The sequence below is a fragment of the Balaenoptera borealis genome (assembly GCF_965194805.1).
Source record: "Balaenoptera borealis genome assembly, chromosome: 20".
Classification (NCBI taxonomy): Eukaryota; Metazoa; Chordata; class Mammalia; order Artiodactyla; family Balaenopteridae; genus Balaenoptera; species Balaenoptera borealis.
Genome location: NC_138879.1, coordinates 32,500,303 through 32,518,397, shown reverse-complemented (window position 1 = coordinate 32,518,397; position 18,095 = coordinate 32,500,303). Strand labels below are relative to the sequence as shown.

Genomic DNA, 18,095 nt, shown 5'->3' with positions numbered 1-18,095 from the left:
AGAGGGTTTTTAATAGAAAATACAGGTTGACATTCTGAGGTTACAAGTGACCATCTGAAATGGGAACACAGGAACATTTTACTACAGTTCCCTTTCAGAACAGAAAAAAAAACCTGACAAATACATGTATTTTTCTTTTTTTCCTCTAAAGATGAGATTAGCATCTTGGAATATCTACTAGTTCCATACAGAACTATTGTAAAAAGTTCAGATCACTCAAGAAGAATAAAAGGGGTGTAAGAACTCATATCAATTCTAAAAATTAGAGGCTTTACTGTTTCTTTAATAAATGCACAAAATTAACAAACCTCTTCAAGTGTGAAAATGTGAATATTCTTTAGTAATCACATATTATTGTTCCTTTTAGAGATATATTTAATCTGTTCTTAAAGTTTCCATTGTTGCTTAATCCATAAACCAAGATAGTGCACATGCCAGCTGTTCCAGCTGTATCTAAGTTCATGCTCAACTGTCCACAGAGAATCCTGGGCTGATCTGACCTCACGTTTCAGCCTCGGGACTTCACGCCCTCCTCAGGCGTTCAACGCAAACTTTACACAGGTGAGGCCAACTACAACTGGGCTTATCTGAACTTGGAGAAATTTCCTGTGTTTCTCTAGGGCAGAGACTGGTTTAGACAAGCTAAATATTTTGGCTTTGGACTGTTCACCAATTCATTGCTGCCTTAGGTCATAACACTATGCTGAAAGAAGCTTTAAAAACAACTTGTATGAGAGTAGGCTTTAGAAAGCTGTTGATCAAAGGAAGTTGCTAGAAAAATGGCCCATGCTTGTTAAAAGTTGTTAGAACTTGAAGAAAAAATAACAAGCAGTATATATAATTTCATGGGAAACTGTGCTCATGATTTTAAACAGTTAGGTTGGATTATTTTGTAAGGCATGAAAACTCATCAAAAATACTTAGATTTTAGAAAATAGTACCACCAATTCTTTACAAAACAGTGAGTAAAGTATTATGGTAGCCATCCCTGGTTGAAAAAAATACAAATGTACCTGATCCTCCTAATGGAAAAGGATTCCTTCACAGCTTGTTCTTTCATTCTTTTAATTTCTTTCTTCCCTTGCTCTCCCTTCCTTTTCCCCATTCTCCCTGTCTCCCTCTCTTTAGTTCTTCTTTGCTTTCTTTTTGGGTCATTACACTAAATAAAGGTAAATTAATTTCCATAATTTAAAATAGCTATTGTACCTTCAAAAGGAGAGATTATTCTGCTTTTAGGATCAGGTCTCACAATAATTAAATTAAAAGTTTTAAGTGAACAAAGGATATCAAATTGTGCTCTCTTCTCCTTTGGAAGCAACTGGAAACAGCACTGTAAAATAAATTGAAAGTCAATCTAATGGTGTTTTAATAATTAGGTTACCTATGTATTTAAAGGATTTATATGGCATAATTATTAGTATTGTACTGATTTCACATCAAGATCTTCAAAAGGATCCTAAAAAAGGGGAAAGAAATTTTGCCAAATTTCATATGACTCAAATTACTGGTTTTTTTCTTTTTTTTTTTTTTTTAATTACTGGTTTTTAAAAGTTTTTAAGAGAAGAGTTAATCACAATTACTTTGTCATTTTTATTTTTTTTTACATCTTTATTGGAGTATAATGGCTTTACAACGTTATGTTAGTTACTTCTGTACAACAAAGTGAATCTGTATGTATACGTATATCCCCATATCCCCTCTCTCTTGAGCCTCCCTCCTACCCTCCCTATCCCACCTCTCTAGGTCGTCACAAAGCATCGAGCTGATCTCCCTGTGCTATGCAGCAGCTTCCTACTAGCCATACATTTTACATTTGGTAGTATATATATGTCAATGCTACTCTCTCATTTCGTCCCAGCTTCCCCCCTACCCCCGTGTCCTCAAGTCCGTTCTCTATGGCTGTGTCTTTATTCCTGCCCTGCCACTAGGTTCACCAGTACCGTTTTTTTAGATTCCATATATATGCGCTAGCGTACGGCATTTGTTTTTCTCTTTCTGGCTTCACTCTGTAAGACAGACTCTAGGTCCATCCACCTCATTACATGTATTTGTAATTTTTAGACTTGCTAATTATGAAAAAAGAAATTAATCCTTGGAAAAATGGAGAAGTAGTATTTTCACTAAAGCATAGAAACTCTTTCATGAACAATAAGTCTGAAATCCCCTTAAACCGAATAATAACATTCTACACGAATAAGAGAAGATGAATGGTATGCAAGGTCAATATACTAAAAAAAAAAAACGGACAGTTTTGGGTTGATTTTGGGTGGTATATTTTTATTGCAAGTGTGTGTTTCTGAAATGAGTAGTTGTGCCAGTATGTATGCACGTGTTTGTATACACATATATATTTCAAAAATTATTTTTGCTAAAACTGGAAAATATGCATTAATCTATACTATGAATTAAAACGTCTTTACTCTCAATCTCATTTCTCTTGCTTTGTTAATTGCATTATTATAGACTCTCAATCACCAAATTACAAAGCCTCGACCGCTTTTTCTGATTATTACTGCACATGCTATCCCTGTTAAGTCTGGTTGACTTTACCCTCATGGTATCTTTCACACTGACCGCCCTGGTATACTTGGTATAATTCCATTGCCACTACCCAGTTAAATCCTCCATTGCCTGTTATCTGGACTTTTCAAATTTTAAGGTGCATTCATATCACCCAAGGATTTGTTAAATGCAGATTCTATTTCAGTAGGTCTTGGGGTAAGACCTGAGACCCTGCATTTCTAAGTTCCAGGTGTTGCTGACACTGCTGGTCCTTTGAGTAGCAAGGATGCAGAGTTCTAGACCTGCCCTGTCTAATATGGTAGCCACTAGCTACATGTGGCTATTGAGCACTTGAAATATAGCTAAGTAGGCTGAAGAACTGAACTTTTAATTTAATTTTCTTCAGTTTGCATTTAAATTTAAAAACTTAAAATATTTTTCCATTGCACAGAAGTTTTTTGTTTTGGTAGAATTGTATTTCACTTTTATCACTGTATCATTTAAGATATTAGTGTTGAACTGTAGTGTTTGTGCCAGGCATGTGAGTCATTTGAGTTGTATACATAAACACATAACTGATCTGGTCACTGTTAATGAATTAATTAATTTCAAAAAAATTTTTACACAACTGTATGCTTATCTGAATATTTTATACAGACAGCATGAGTTACAGTAATACTTGTGTAAATCATGATTGGTAATTAAATTGAAATACTTATTTTTATTAGAATATAGTTAAATTATTTTTGTATTTAAAAAAGTAGGTATGGAGAAAATTTTTAATTTAAAATGAAGACATATTATTGATGCAGAATAAAGTAAAGATGAATTAGCTAGTAATATAACCAGGATAGAAGACAGACTAGAAGAAAATCTGTTGCAAGTTTTATGATGAATGCAACTGCAATTTACAAAGCTGTTTGTTGTGTAAAATTTTTTTAAACATATGAAAAGTGAGAAATTGAGAGATTTTTGCAAATGTGTAATGAGTTTGTTAAGAAGTTTTCTCTTAACAGTCAAATAAGAACTAATGAAATTAGTCACTTGATATCAGAAGTAAATGTTCAACATTTGCTAACTTTGGTCAGCTATAAAATGGCTTGGATTTTTTTGTATGAAAGAGTAAACCATTTTTAGATCAATATGGTAATTTCAGTTTTGATAGATGATTAGAAGATATATTTAATAAAAAATGAAAGAATTTCAATTAAGTCACAAAACAAATATCCATAGAATGCAAGACATTTCCAACAATATCAATGACCAATTGATTCAAAATTTGAAAAACTACAAGTACCTTTCTTCAGCTTTAGATGAGCAATGGGATATAGGAGATACTATCAAATTCATACTTCAGGCATGTATTGTCTTAAAGGACTTCCAAATTTATGACAAAAAGTTGTCAATCCACAGCCTAAAAAAATCAGACTTATGGTGTAGATATTTTAACTTTTACATATGTCAAACAAGCATTTCAGCTGGATAATGAAGAAAATTTTTTTTTATCATAATAGGTGCTCCAGCTAATTCTGATTTGCTGACATTTTCGAACAAGAGACTGTTTTCTTTATTGTTTCATGCCATTGTAGGATATATTTTGAAAATTTCTGTGCTCAGTTTCCTGAAGCTGACTGTATGAAAAACATCATGGATACAGTTGTTAACCTTGTTTAATATATATGTGCAAGTTCTATGAATCTTCACTAGTTTAGAAGACAATGAATTTAAAGATCCTGTGTTCTTTGCCAGGGCTCCTTGGCTGAGCTGTGGAAGAGCTTAATAAAGATTTACTGTATTTTTAACTCCAGTTGAAGATTTTCTTGAAACAAAAGGAATGGCTGCCTAATATTCAATAATCAAAGACAAAAAATGGCAGTGTGATTTACATTTTATTATCAATATCACACTGTACACGAATGAGCTAAATTTGACGCTCTAAGGAAAGAGAAAGCTTATTTGTGAAGCTAGACAAGTATAAGAATTTATACTGATATTGAACATTTTCATAATATAAATCAATAATGATTTACATATTTTCTACCATAAATCAATATGTAGATTTTAATTATTGATAATGTTATGTAAATTAGCTCCAAAAACCTTAAAATTTTTGAAGTATGCTTAGTTGATATTGATACATTTACAGTTGCTTTCAATATATGCAGTACTCCTTTGAATTTATGATATACTTAACTTGAAAAGACATGGCTTTGAAATGATGTGGCTTTAAAGACTAAGTCTTCTAAAAACATGAAAAAGTTTTGCCAATATGGACATAAATATTATAAGAAAAATATTTTTGGTATTCATTTTAGTTACTGGGAACGTTTTAACTTTATTTGGAACATTTGGGTATATGAATATAAAAGTATAAATCTTGTTAAATCTAATCACAGCAGTGTTTCCAATGAAAATTTAGTGTACAAATTAAGATGCACTGTAAGTGTAAAATAACACTGGACTTCAAAAATACAGTATGAAAAAAGAATGTAAGAATATCTCATTAATTAATTTTTAATATTATTTCATGTTAAAATGATCATATTTTAGATATATTAGATGAAAAATATATATTTAAAAGAATTTTACCTGTTTCTTTTTACTCTTTTCAAAATGTGGCTACTAGAAAACCAACAAGGCATAGTTGGCTTCCAATGTACTTCTATTGGACAGTGCAGGTCTAGACTATTATAAAAGCCTCTTAGCTGATATTCAGTTACTTCCAAACCTGCTGCTAGATTAACTTTCTTAAAGTCTAGATAGTCTTCATTCATCCCTTCATCTATTCACTAAATATTTATTGAGTACCGACTCTATGTCAGTGATTGTTCTAAGATAAATCAGAGAAGAAATGAAAGATAGCTGCCCTCCTCATGAAGCTTACCCTCTAGTTGGTGGATATAGATGAAGGACAAAAACATAACAAGTATAAAATATATAAGAAAGCAATCAGGAATACCAAAAAACTTATCCACAGATAGTGAGAGCTGGAGCATTAGTGGGGTGATGGTGCAGGGACGTCAGAGGGGCTGGAGAACTAGTAGGGGAGTGGGGGGAAGAGTGGCAAGAAATGAGGTCATTGAGGTTAGAGGGGTGTAGGGATGGGGGATAGGACTGGCTTTTATTCTGAGTGAGATGGAAAGTTCTGGAGAGTTCTAACAAGTATTAAAAGGCTATTTCTGGCTGCTGTGTTCAGATCAGACTGTATGGGAGTGGGGCAAGGGTAAAAGCTGGGTGATCTGGTAGGAAGCTATAATTACAACACAGGCAGAAGATGATGATGGCTTAGACCAGTGATGGAAGTGATAAAAAGTGGCAGAATTCTCCAATTTTTAAAAAGTAGGGCCAACAAGTTAGATGTAGAGTGTGAAGGAAAGACAGGGGTCAGATTATAGGTGGAACAAGTTGATCTTTCTTCTCCTTTTGTCAAGTATCTTCACTGGCAATCCATTGTCTAAAATCTTCGATTGGTATTCAAGTGCCTATATGCTTTGGCCCCAACACAACACCTCCCCACAGCCCCCAAATGTTATTTCCTAATGCTTTCATCTGTCCATGTTTCCCTTATGTTCCTAGGCCTTTAATAATGATAAAAGAATACAAATCAAAACTATTATTTTTTAGGAACTTACTATATTACTGATAGTTTTAGGTTCTTAAACGTTAAAGAACTAGGAACAAATTATAAGACAGACATTATCATCACATTTTTAGATACAAACATATTAACAAGTAATAGTAAAATCAGCATACAAAAGAGGGCCAATTTTGACTCTCAAGATAAGACTTTCCCTTTCATACCACGATTTTCATGCTGCACCCTCTAACTGGAATGCTATCCCCTTTCCATGTCTGGTCCACCTTCTCTTTAATAAAAGTCTCCTTATTCCGTCAGCCAGAATTAGGTTTTCTTCCTCTAAATCAAATTGTTAAAACAAATCATTTCCACCTCTTTCTCCACACCTAATATTTCTTCTTCTATTATTAATAATAATGACCATAATAGTTAACATTTGTTGAGTGCTTACTTCGTGCTATATACATTTATACTATCATATTACCTTACTTTACTAAGTATGCTTGATATTCTAAAGCTTTTAAGTTCCAAGCATTTAGCAGAAAAGAAAATTTTAAGTAAATGTAGAAAAAACCCTACCCCTTAATTTATTCTACATGTAAAAATTAACAAAGAAGATTTATAAATGTCCACTTTGAGCATTCAAAGAAACACTAAAATGTAAATTGGCCTGGCCATATAAACTGATGCAAGTATTGAAGATACAGAACTAAAAAGGCATATCGATCAAAGTACAAAAAAACTTAATAAAATGGGGGTCTAAAAACTGGACAAAAAATAGAGGACTTTTAAACACTTTTAATTTGGAAATAATTTCAAATTTATATAAGAGATACAAGAATAGGAATAGTAGAAAGAACATCTTTATATCCTTGGCCCAAATTTACCTAACTCACAGATTCATCCTTTTGCCAACATGTCCATGAGTGAGAAATAAAGTATTCTTGCAAACCACTGATATTTCAAGGTTGTTGTTACCGAGATTTTGCATGTTCTCAATCTCTCACTTATATACATATGTACACACATATGTATACATATACATATTTATATACACATATGTATATAAATATATATACACATACACACACACAATTTTTTCTAACCATTTGAGGGTGAGTTACATTACACTCATCATGGTTATTTACCCCTACAAACGTCAGTATTTCCTAAGTATAAGGCTATCTCTTATACAACCATAGTACAGCTATCAAATTTAAGAAATTTAACATTGAACCAATACTTTTATCTAATCTACCATCTGTATTCCAATTTTGTTAATTGACCCAATAATATCCTTTATAGCATTTTCCCCATTCCAGTGTAGGATCAGCTTTTTATTTAGTTTTCACGTCTCTTTACCCCCTTTTAATCTGGGACCTTCCCTCCCTCTCTCCTTCCTCCCTCCCTCATCCTTTCTCTCTTTCTTCCTTCCTGTCTCTCTTTCTCTCTCCCCTGTCCCTCTCTTTCTTTTGTCCCTCCTCTCCTCCCTTCCTTCCTTCCTCCCTCCCTCCCTCCTTCCCTTCCTTTTCATTCTCTTGTTTCTTTATGTCATTGACAGTTCTGAAGAATATAACCCCCACCCCCACCCCCAACACACACACACCTTTAAAAAAAATAAAGCTGTCCCTCATTTGGGGTTTGTCTGATGCTTCCTCATGGCCAGATTCAGGTTTATACATTCTTAGCCATAATACTACATAACTGATGTTGTGTCCTTTTCAAGGTATCACATTTGAAGTCACACATGCCCATCTGTTCTTCACTGGTGACATCCATTTTTAGCACCAGTCTAGGAGTTGTCTGATTTCACTACTGTATAATTACTATTTTCCCCTTGCAATTAATAAGCAGTTTATAAAAAGCCACTTTAAAACCATGTAAATATGTAAATGTTCTGCTCTTCATAAAAAAAATTCCCCCTAGATTTAGCATTTTATGATTAGAGTCTGATCCAGCCATTACTGAAACAGATGCAAAATGCTGACTTCCCAAATCTGGCAGCTTCTCTGATAACTGTAGTTATCAGTCGGCACTCAACAGTCTATAATGAGCAAGAGCCCTCAGTTCTCCCCATTAATGAATTCATCTCTTTACTATGGTATGGACTCATGAATCACAATTTTTTCAATGGTTCATTACTGTATTTAATTATTTTGGTGCTCAAGTACTTCCAGATTGGCCAGTGGAAGTCCCTTCAAGCTGGTTCCTTGTGACATGATACCATCATTTTGGGCATTTCCTTATTTTCTAGCATAAGATGTTTCAGGCTCATTTTGTACTTACTCACCCCCGGCCCTGAAATCAGTCATTTCTCCAAGAAGCCTGGATTCCTATTTCCTATAAGTGGGAAATGGGCACTTAGATATGCTATATGCTCATTGCTATTGGGGTGTCTGCTTCTTGGCTCTTTCAGCTGTCAGAGCTAGGATTTTATATATATATATATATATATATATATATATATATATATATATATATATACACATACACACACACACAAACACAAACATACATACACACACACGTGTGTGTATAAATACATATATATGGGCACATATTATTCATATTCACATACATACATACATGTATATTTTATAAATGATGCATTCACAATGATACCTCCAATTCTAGTCCATCCACAGGATTCTTTCTTGACTTCCTTCATTCTGCTTTGAATGTCTTTGCTTTTTCATTGAGATTCTGGCTCTCAAAAACAATCAACACATTTGCTGAGACCTATATTACATCTTAAAATTGTTTCAGAATGGCTTTGGCCACACCTCTAAAATAACAACAAGACAACAAAACATACTATAAAAGTTTTGGGATTTGTTTGCAATTCTTTTCTAACTCAACCCAACCTGTCAAACACTGAACATAAATACTGTGTTCATAAGTTACTGAAATTGATTCTTTCTTTTGTTTTCCTTTGGTATATTTATGGTATTCATTTGACATGCAAATGAATTAATTTATTTCACTTTGCTTGCAGTTTTAAGCTCATTTTCCCTTTCCTATCTTTTCTGATTTCTTTATATATTTTTAAAATGTGTAGAATATTAACATGCCTCCCAAAGTAAAAATTACATAAAAAGGTATTCTCAGAGAGGTGTCACTCCCTCCTGCATCTTGTCCAGTCTGTGCCCACCCGTGCTGTAGATAACCAGTTTCATTGCTGCGTAGTTTATCCTTCCTTTGGTTTCTTTTGTAAAGATAGATACACACGATAATTTCTCTTGTTTATAAATGATAATACTATATACACTCTTTCATCCTTTGCTCTTTTTTACTTGAAAGTATCTCTTGGAAATCACTTTGTACTACTGAGGAGAGATCTTCCTTCTCTCTTCTGCAGTGGCATAGAGCTCCATTGCCCGTACGGACCATAGTCCATTCAATCGCCTATGCTTAGGAGATTAAGGTAGTTTCCAATATTTCCTAATTACAAATAATATCACAATAAATACTGTGCATATGTATTTTAATATTATTAAAGGTATATCTTCAGGGCAAAGTCCTAGAAGTGAGGTTGCCAGGTTGAAGGGTAAATGCATACATAGATTTGTTAGAAATGCCAAATTCTCCTTCATAGCTGCACGCCATTTTGCATTACCACCAGCAATGTATGAGGATGCCTGTTTTGAAACAGCCTCACCAACAGTGCACTGTCAAGCTTCTGAAATTTTGCTAATCTGATGGATGAAAAGTTGTACTGGCATATCTAAAAAAAAAAATAGCTTTGCTGAGGTAGAATTTATATATATAATAGTAAAATTTACTAATTTTAGGTATATGGTTTGATAACTTTGCTTAACCCAATGTCACAAAAGTTTCTTCTGGAATTTAAGTTTTAGTTCTTACATTTAGATCTGTAATCCATTCAGAGTTAGTTTTTGAATATGAAATGAGGTAGTGGTTGAGATTCAATTTTTCTCACACTAATACTCCCTTGTTCTAGCACCATGTATTGTAATGAGCAGCTTTTCCTCATTGAATTGTCTGTGAACATTTTCAAATACCAAGTGACCCCAAGTGAGGGTCAATTTCTGGTATCAGATTGCTGTTAGCTCCAGGCTTAAAACACTCGGAACAAGAAATTTAGTTCACATAGTTCCCCTCTTCCCAGAGGAGCAGCTTCTCTGTGCTCACGTTCCAGTTCCTTTGGTTGTTGCTTAGTGTGTAATGTCCAGGTTTTAGAGTTGTTTTCTCTTGGAGAATGTCCTCTGCAAGTGTCTTGCTCAGTACTAGAAGCTGGAAGTCCTGTCTCAATGTAGATTTAATTGGTATTTCTCTTATTATGAGAAAGACTGAATATCTTTTCATGTTTCATATGACCTTTTTATAACTTTTTTCGTGAGTGGTCTGCTCATGTCTTTTACCCATTTTTCCATGTAATTTTTGGTTTCATCTAAACTGTTAAAACTTCTGCTTATAATTTGTGTATATGGATGCAAGTGAATTTTGCATATTAATTTTAATTTTTTAAAAAATTAATTAATTATTTATTTATTTGGCTGCATTGGGTCTTCGTGGCTGCGTGCGGGCTTTCTCTAGTTGCGGCGAGCGGGGGCTACTCTTCATTGCGGTGCACGGGCGTCTCATTGCAGTGGCTTCTCTTGTTGTGGAGTGTGGGCTCTAGGCACAGGCTTCAGTAGTTGTGGCACACGGGCTCAGTAGTTGTGGCTCGTGGGCTCTAGAGCACAGGCTCAGTAGTTGCGGCACACGGGCTTATTTGCTCTGCAACATGTGGGATCTTCCCGGACCGGGGCTTGAACCTGTGTCCCCTGCATTGGTGGGCGATTCTTAACCACTGTGCCACCAGGGAAGTCTCTTGCATATTAATTTTATATCTTGCTGGCTTGTGGATTTTTCCAACGAGTTAGTTTTATCATTGATTCTCTAGAGTTTTCTGGATTACTATTATGTTATCTGCAAACAGAGATAGCTTTATTTTTTCTTTTCCAATTCGTATGTCCCTAGTTGTCTTTCTAGTCTAACTGCATTTTCTTTTTTTGTGCTACTTTTATCAGGTTTAGGCATCAAATGTTATACTTGCTGCCAGAAAAGAATTTGGAAATTTTCTTTCTTTTCTTTTTTTTTTAATACTCTGAAGCCATTTATGGGGGATTGATTGCCAGAGGTTTGGTTAGATTCCCCTGTGAAACTATTTGGCCTGGTCCTTTTCTATAGGGTGGCTTCTTGGTAACTTTATTTCTTCTATGAAAATTGGTATATTAAACTTTCTATCTCTATTGAGGTCAGTTTTGGTAAATGATATTTTCCTAAAACATTTTAATAGGTGAGTTAATCCCAGTTATGTTAATTAAGATGACTATTATGTTCAGTCTCAATTTTGTCATACTGCCTTTTGTTGAAATTATTGTGTGTATTTACCGCATTTCTTCATTCATGCATCCCTTTTACTTTTTAAAAGAGATTTCTTTTGGTAATTAGGAAGATGTGTATTTTCATTCTACAGGTTACATTTGTATTATTGCTTTTTATAGTGCCTGAGATTCCCTCAATCTTTACCTCATCTTTTTGATATTTGGTGTCAGTTTTAAATAATATTCAGTGACTATTATACTTTACTCATACAACAAAATGATATTATGCTATTTTCCCTTTTTTTCTCCCTTCTCCTCTAATTAAAAAAAAAATTGCATCTTTGATTTTTGTCAGACATGTAATATTTACACATTATTCTTTTACCCATGAACTCACTCTCATTTTAGTCTCAGCTATATAATAACAGATAGGAAATGCTCACTGTTTGGAAATTCTTGTCAAAGTTATCCCAGGCATTTTTTGGCTGGGTGAAACTCACCTCTCCCAGATTCCTCAGGAATACTACATGTGTACATTATTCCCTGAATACTAGCACATTTTAAACTGTTTTTCTATGGCCTTGATATCTGGGAGTCAACTTGGTGGTACACAGTATTCTTGGTTTACACATTCTTTCCTTTAGTTTCATGAAAATATTGCTCCACTAATGCCTTACTTTGTATGTTGTGTCAAGAAGGCTGATGCTGGTCTAATTCTATTGCCTTTGTAAGTTATTTGACCTTTTCATTTGGAGGCACTATGCATATTTTTTCTCTACATTTAAAGTCTACTAGTTTTACTAGGATATGTCCTACAATTGATCTTTCCAGGCCAAATTTCCCCACTGCCCAATAACAGTGTCAGGTCATCTTTTATTTCTGAAAAGTTTTCTTGGATTATAGGTCTAAATATTAGTGCTGTTCAGTTGTTTTGATTTACTTCTTTAAGAAAATCTTTTACTTCTTTATTTCATTCTTATTTTTCTGGTTTTCTTCAATGCCTTTTCATTTGATTATATTCTTCCTTGGGAAACCTGTAATTTAGTTTTCATTTCTGGTATCATTTTGTCTTTTTCTTCTCTTTCTTTCCTAAGTTTTATCAACTCTCATTTCATTTATTCCTGTTTTTTGTCATTTTCTAAGTCAGTTTTAAATTTCTGATTTGAGGTGGTTTTTTTCTTAATGCCAAATGCTTGTTTGAGGATATTAAATTGAGTTTGCAGTGATGTGTTACAGTTTTTGTCAGCTTTGTGGTTGAATTGTTTTGGAGGTTTCATTAGGAGAAAAGCTTTAATTCATATTGTCTGATTTTTACAGTTGTCTTGTAATGACAGGGACAGATTTTTTTTTTTTTCCAATTCCTTTTTCTTTCATAGAAAGAGTTCTTAGTTCAACAGCACCCTCTTCTGTGCGATTTCTTTTATGGATCATGTTGTCATAGTGGAGGGTAGATAGAGGAGGTTTGGTATGTCTTGTTTCTCTTTCATTTCTGCAAGATCCTTAATTTTCCCCTCTTATTTCCTTGTTTCTCTTTATTTCCTAATCTCCAAGGGATACCACCCCTTCTCTATTTGATTCTTCCCCAGAAGCAATGATTCTCGAAGGCTGCCACTTCTGGTTGCACACACTTTCTCAAGTCCTGAGAACCACAAAATCCTGGCCTCTGTTCAGTATTTTGGCATTAATAGTTGCATTTTTCTCTTTCTGGGGGTGATTTTATTTGTAGTACTTCATCTAATTGCTCTGTTTCTCCTTATTCTTTTTCAGAGTTTTTAAGCCTTACCTCCTCTGCTCTTTGTACCCCAGGTTTCAGTGCAGGCAAGCTGCAAGAACTTGTTGGAATTTTTAAACTCTATTTGTATGTAGTTTGAAGGTTCTTGTGTTCTCTGTCCAATAGCCATATTTAAGGTATGGGTCCTGGGAATTCCCTGGCAGTCCAGTGGTTAGGACTTGGTGCTTTCACTACCATGGGCCTGGGTTCAATCCCTGGTTGGAGAACTAAGATCCTGCAAGCCAAGTGGCGCAGCCAGAAAAAAACCCATACAAGCAAACAAAAGAAACTGGTATGGGTCCTGTATGGTTTTTTTTTTTTTTAAATTAATTAATTAATTAATTAATTAATTAATTAATTTATTTATTTTTGGCTGTGTTGGGTCTTCGTTTCTGTGCGAGGGCTTTCTCTAGTTGCGGAGAGCAGGGGCCACTCTTCATCGCGGTGCGCAGGCCTCTCACTATCGCGGCCTCTCTTGTTGCGGAGCACAGGCTCCAGATGTGCAGGCTCAGCAGTTGTGGCTCATGGGCCCAGCTGCTCCGCAGCATGTGGGATCTTCCCAGACCAGGGCTCGAACCCGTGTCCCCTGCATTGGCAGGCAGATTCTCAACCACTGCACCACCAGGGAAGCCCTTGGTTTTATTTTGCTCTGTAAACTTTATGTTTTCTGGGAGGATAATGTTGGGGGAGATTCAAAATCAGGTGATTGCCATTGATCTTTAACAGTGGTCTCTTAACTTCCTATTCTTATTAATATTTTATTTGTTTGTTACTTGTATCTCTATTTCATGATGATGTTGTTGTATTTGTTTGCTGTAAGTTACTTAAAATTCTCTGAAGAATGATGCAGAGTGAAAATTAAATTTTTTAAAATTAATTAATTTATTTATTTTTGGCTGCGTTGGGTCTTCATTGCTGCGCGCAGGCTTTCTCTAGTTGCAGCGAGCAGGGGCTACTCTTCATTGCGGTGCATGGGTTTCTCATTGTGGTGGTTTCTCTTGTGGAGCATGGGCTCTAGGCACATGGATTTCAGTAGCTGTGGCACACGGGCTCAGTAGTTGTGGCTTGCAGGCTCTAGAGCGCAGGCTCAGTAGGTGTGGCGCACGGGCTTAGTTGCTCCACAGCATGTGGGATCTTCCCAGACCAGGGATCAAACCCATGTACCCTGCATTGGCAGGTGGATTCTTAACCACTGCGCCACCAGGGAAATCCCAAATTTTTACTTTTCATTATTAAAAAATAAAATTAAAAAATGTTCTGCTTTGGAGGTTTTTGTTTTTTGCTTGCTTTGTTTTTATCTTTAATAGATGAGTATGAGTAACAGAAGAAAAGAAAAAGGGAAAATAAAAGAGAAAGAAAAAAAGAAGAAAAAGCAATGAGATGGGTCATTTCAGTCCATAGATATCTGCCTTTGAAAGCAATTTCCAAGAGGAGTTTTAACATTTCCTTTGGTAGCAGGAATTCAGCATGGGTACAGCCCCTGTGAGTGATTGCTTTTAAGATCTATACTATTTTATACTATACTGTTTACATCTGTAAGCTCTGGGATATTATACAGCATCAATGCTTTGTAATTATACCTCATATGTTTATGCACACATATACAAAACACATATATACAGTACATGCACTTACTTGTTTCACATTCTGGAGTTCTTCTGTCAATTGTTTCCTTTGCCTTTCCGATTCAAATAATTTTTCCTATATTTAAAAATCACTGAATTAATAACTTGTTATGAAGGTATCAATGGGTATGATATTTAGGGCTTTGCTTCAAAGCTTATAAATTCCCCAAACATCCAATTTCTACAATTTGAAAATGTAGTTCCCAGTCATTTTTCTGACTTTATACATACCACCTAAAAGTAATTAGTTATTTACAGTATAATTGTGATGTAAACATATTTTCTGTTACTATAATTAGTCACTTTTTTTGGAGGGGGGTCCAGCACCATGCAGCTTGCAGGATCTTAGCTCCCTGACCAGGGACTGAACCCAGGCCACAGCAGTGAAAGCCCAGAATCCTAACCACTAGCTACCAGTGGACTCCCTGTTAGCCACTTTTTAAAACCTCAAAATCCAAGGTCCAAAATAAGTCAATCAGGATCAAAATGTATAAATATTAACTAAATGTTAGGTAATAGCTATCATTGCCAAAGAGCATGCAAATTGAAGAGCATTATTACTGCAACTTAGAGTGTCTCTTACTAAACTAAAGAGGACTATGAAACTGGGTTAACTATTATTTTCCTAATTTACTTTATTTTTGGAAGATTATCCATAAAATTGAAGATATGACTGGTGTAACCAAAATATGAAATAATAGTTACTAAGGAAGAATAACTTTAGGCATGTCAATCAAATATTAAAATCTTTGAACTTAAAATTCAGTCGAGCAAATATCCTAAAATGTTCAATTTTGTTAAATATGTCATAAATAAATCTACATTTTTAAAATCAAATCAGAGATACTAAGAGTAATTTAAGAACCATTTTACTATGAACCCAAGCAGAGGAATTGCTGGAAGATTATATTGAGTGGTAAATATTCATGGCAGCATTGCAAGGTTTACAGGAAGCAATTTGCTTTCCGTTATACTTCAGTTCATTCTTGTCTAACAGATGAAATGAAAGTACATGACAATGAATATAATATAGCAATCTAATGAATCTGCCACAGACCAGAAGCCAAGAAACTGCTGGCTCCTGGGTTTTATGCAAGTCACCTTCACTTTTTGTGTCCTAGTTTTTTGCATCTGTAAATGGAAAATATATCTATTTTCATTCAGCTTTGCAAAGCAGTAGCAATGTGAACTCTGCAGAAAGGCTTTAAGTTAAATAAGGCCCATGGCACTTTTAAAAATCATTCTTGCAAAATAAAAATTAGCCATTGGTATCAAATTTTCTTGGCTTCATTTTTCTTTGTACCTCAAATCAGACATGAAGAATAGAGATGTCACAGGATAATGAGAAGTGATGAGAGACCATCTACACACTCCATGAACTTCATTTAACAACCTCTGCTATTTGTGTGAGTGTGTGTAATATCAATACAAGCAGAAAAACTCAAAGTGCAAACATTATCTCAAATAAAATATTTATTGCTTTGTACAATCTTTTCTATAGTTAAACAAGTGGTTCTCAGGTAAAGGAAATTATACAATATAGAATATATTTTACCCGTGATTTTAGGTTTTGTCACAGTAGGATATGCTCAGTTACATCTCAAAAATTTTAAATGTGAATCATGATTTACTGAATAGCTCCTCAGGAAAACTTTGTTTAAATGTTAAATTAAATTAAAATTCTAATAATTACTACTGATATTCCAATAAAAAACAGGAATATATCACTAAGTTTAACAATGATAAACATTAGGGAAATAAAAAAGATCTGAGAGCCTCAGAAAATTCTGATGAACCATAAGACTCAACAACTTATGCAGAGTAAATTATATAAAAATGCTGTCTTACCAATGTAACCAACCCTGGAGATGTTTTCTAAGAGAATATGAGGAAACTACTGTCAATATATTTTTAAAACGAATTTATATTTTTCATCTTAACTCTTAATTGTTACACAAAAAATGTGGATAGTGGTTTCAAAGATGTAAAAAGAAATATAAAATATTCCTTTAGTAGTAAAATGCTTACATTTGGCGGTAACATGAATTGGTAATATCTTTTGAAAGGGAATTTGGCAACATGTAAAATTTTATGCATCCATATCCTTTGATAAAAGCAATTCGGCTTTCAGAAATGTATTCAATTTGTACTTTTACAACTGCACAATGGCCCAAAGATACATCTACAAAGCTACTTATGATGGAATTATTTTTGATAATGGAAAACTGGAAATAGCCTAAATATCCATCAATAAGGAACTGGTTAAATAACCTAGAATAGAACCTTTTGATGATAGGAGAGGCATTAAAAAGAATTAGGTAGATCTGCATATGTTAACCTGAAAAGTAACCAAAGATATAATGCTAACAAAGAGGAAAAAAGAAGGCAAGCTGTAAAAAAGTGTGTAATGTATGCAATTTTGTAAAAGTTAAAAAATATATACACATGTATTTTTAAACATATGATTGGCTACATAGAGAAAGTCTCTGAAAGAATAAACAAGATATGTTAAACAATGGCTTCCTCTAGAGGTCAGAATTTAAAAACTAAGGTAGCAGGGAAATTTCTTTCTTTTTTTTTTTGGTGTAAAGATTTTGCTTTAATAAAAATTAAACAAATAATAGAATTTCACTTATTTAAGAAAATAATTAAAAGTAATTTAAAAATATATTCCTATGGTGAATTAATGGTAAATCAAGTAGTTATGTTGCTTTTCTTGAAGATTTGAAAAATATAATGGCTTTCTGTAAAACTTAGGATATAATGTAAATTTAATATTCTACTAAACATGAAATGAAAATATATAAAGAGAACCAAAATCTTAAAGTATATTTGGGATATACTGTGTGTTTTTATTTCCCTTAAATCACATTGCCTTAATTCTAAATTATGTTAGCGAAACAAGATGTCCCTGAAGCATTCCCATGAACATGGGAGAAAATGTATTTGCCAATGAACATCTGAGGATCCAAAACTGTCATGGCTTGTTTTGTGGGCTTCTCATCTAATCTTTGTTGGCTCCTTATTCTTGCCACCAGCGTGAGAAAAAAAAGGGGTGAAAAGTAGCCAGATCAGAAGGGATGACTAAAAACCACTGTTCACACTGAATCTTAGATGGAGACTGTGAAATATAAATAAGTGTGTGAACTAAAAAATTAATTCTCTAAAGGTCAGCTGAAGAAATAAATATCAAATTACTTGGTATTAATATTCAATGCTAAGCTATTTGATATTAATATTCTTTAAAAAAAAACTAAGCCTCAATACTCCAGAATTCAACAGAAGGTAAT

General features: G+C 34.1%; 1 protein-coding gene across 4 annotated transcripts in view; it reads right to left on the bottom strand.

Moving 5' to 3' along the window:
* STXBP4 (syntaxin binding protein 4) overlaps positions 1-18,095 on the bottom strand; it is a 213,573-nt gene that overhangs the window by 112,666 nt on the left and 82,812 nt on the right. For all 4 annotated transcript variants that reach the window (XM_082371880.1, XM_082371882.1, XM_082371883.1 and 1 more), the window contains one exon: positions 14,816-14,881. In XM_082371880.1, coding sequence (XP_082228006.1) covers positions 14,816-14,881 — 66 coding nt within the window. The remainder of the gene's footprint in view (positions 1-14,815; positions 14,882-18,095) is intronic.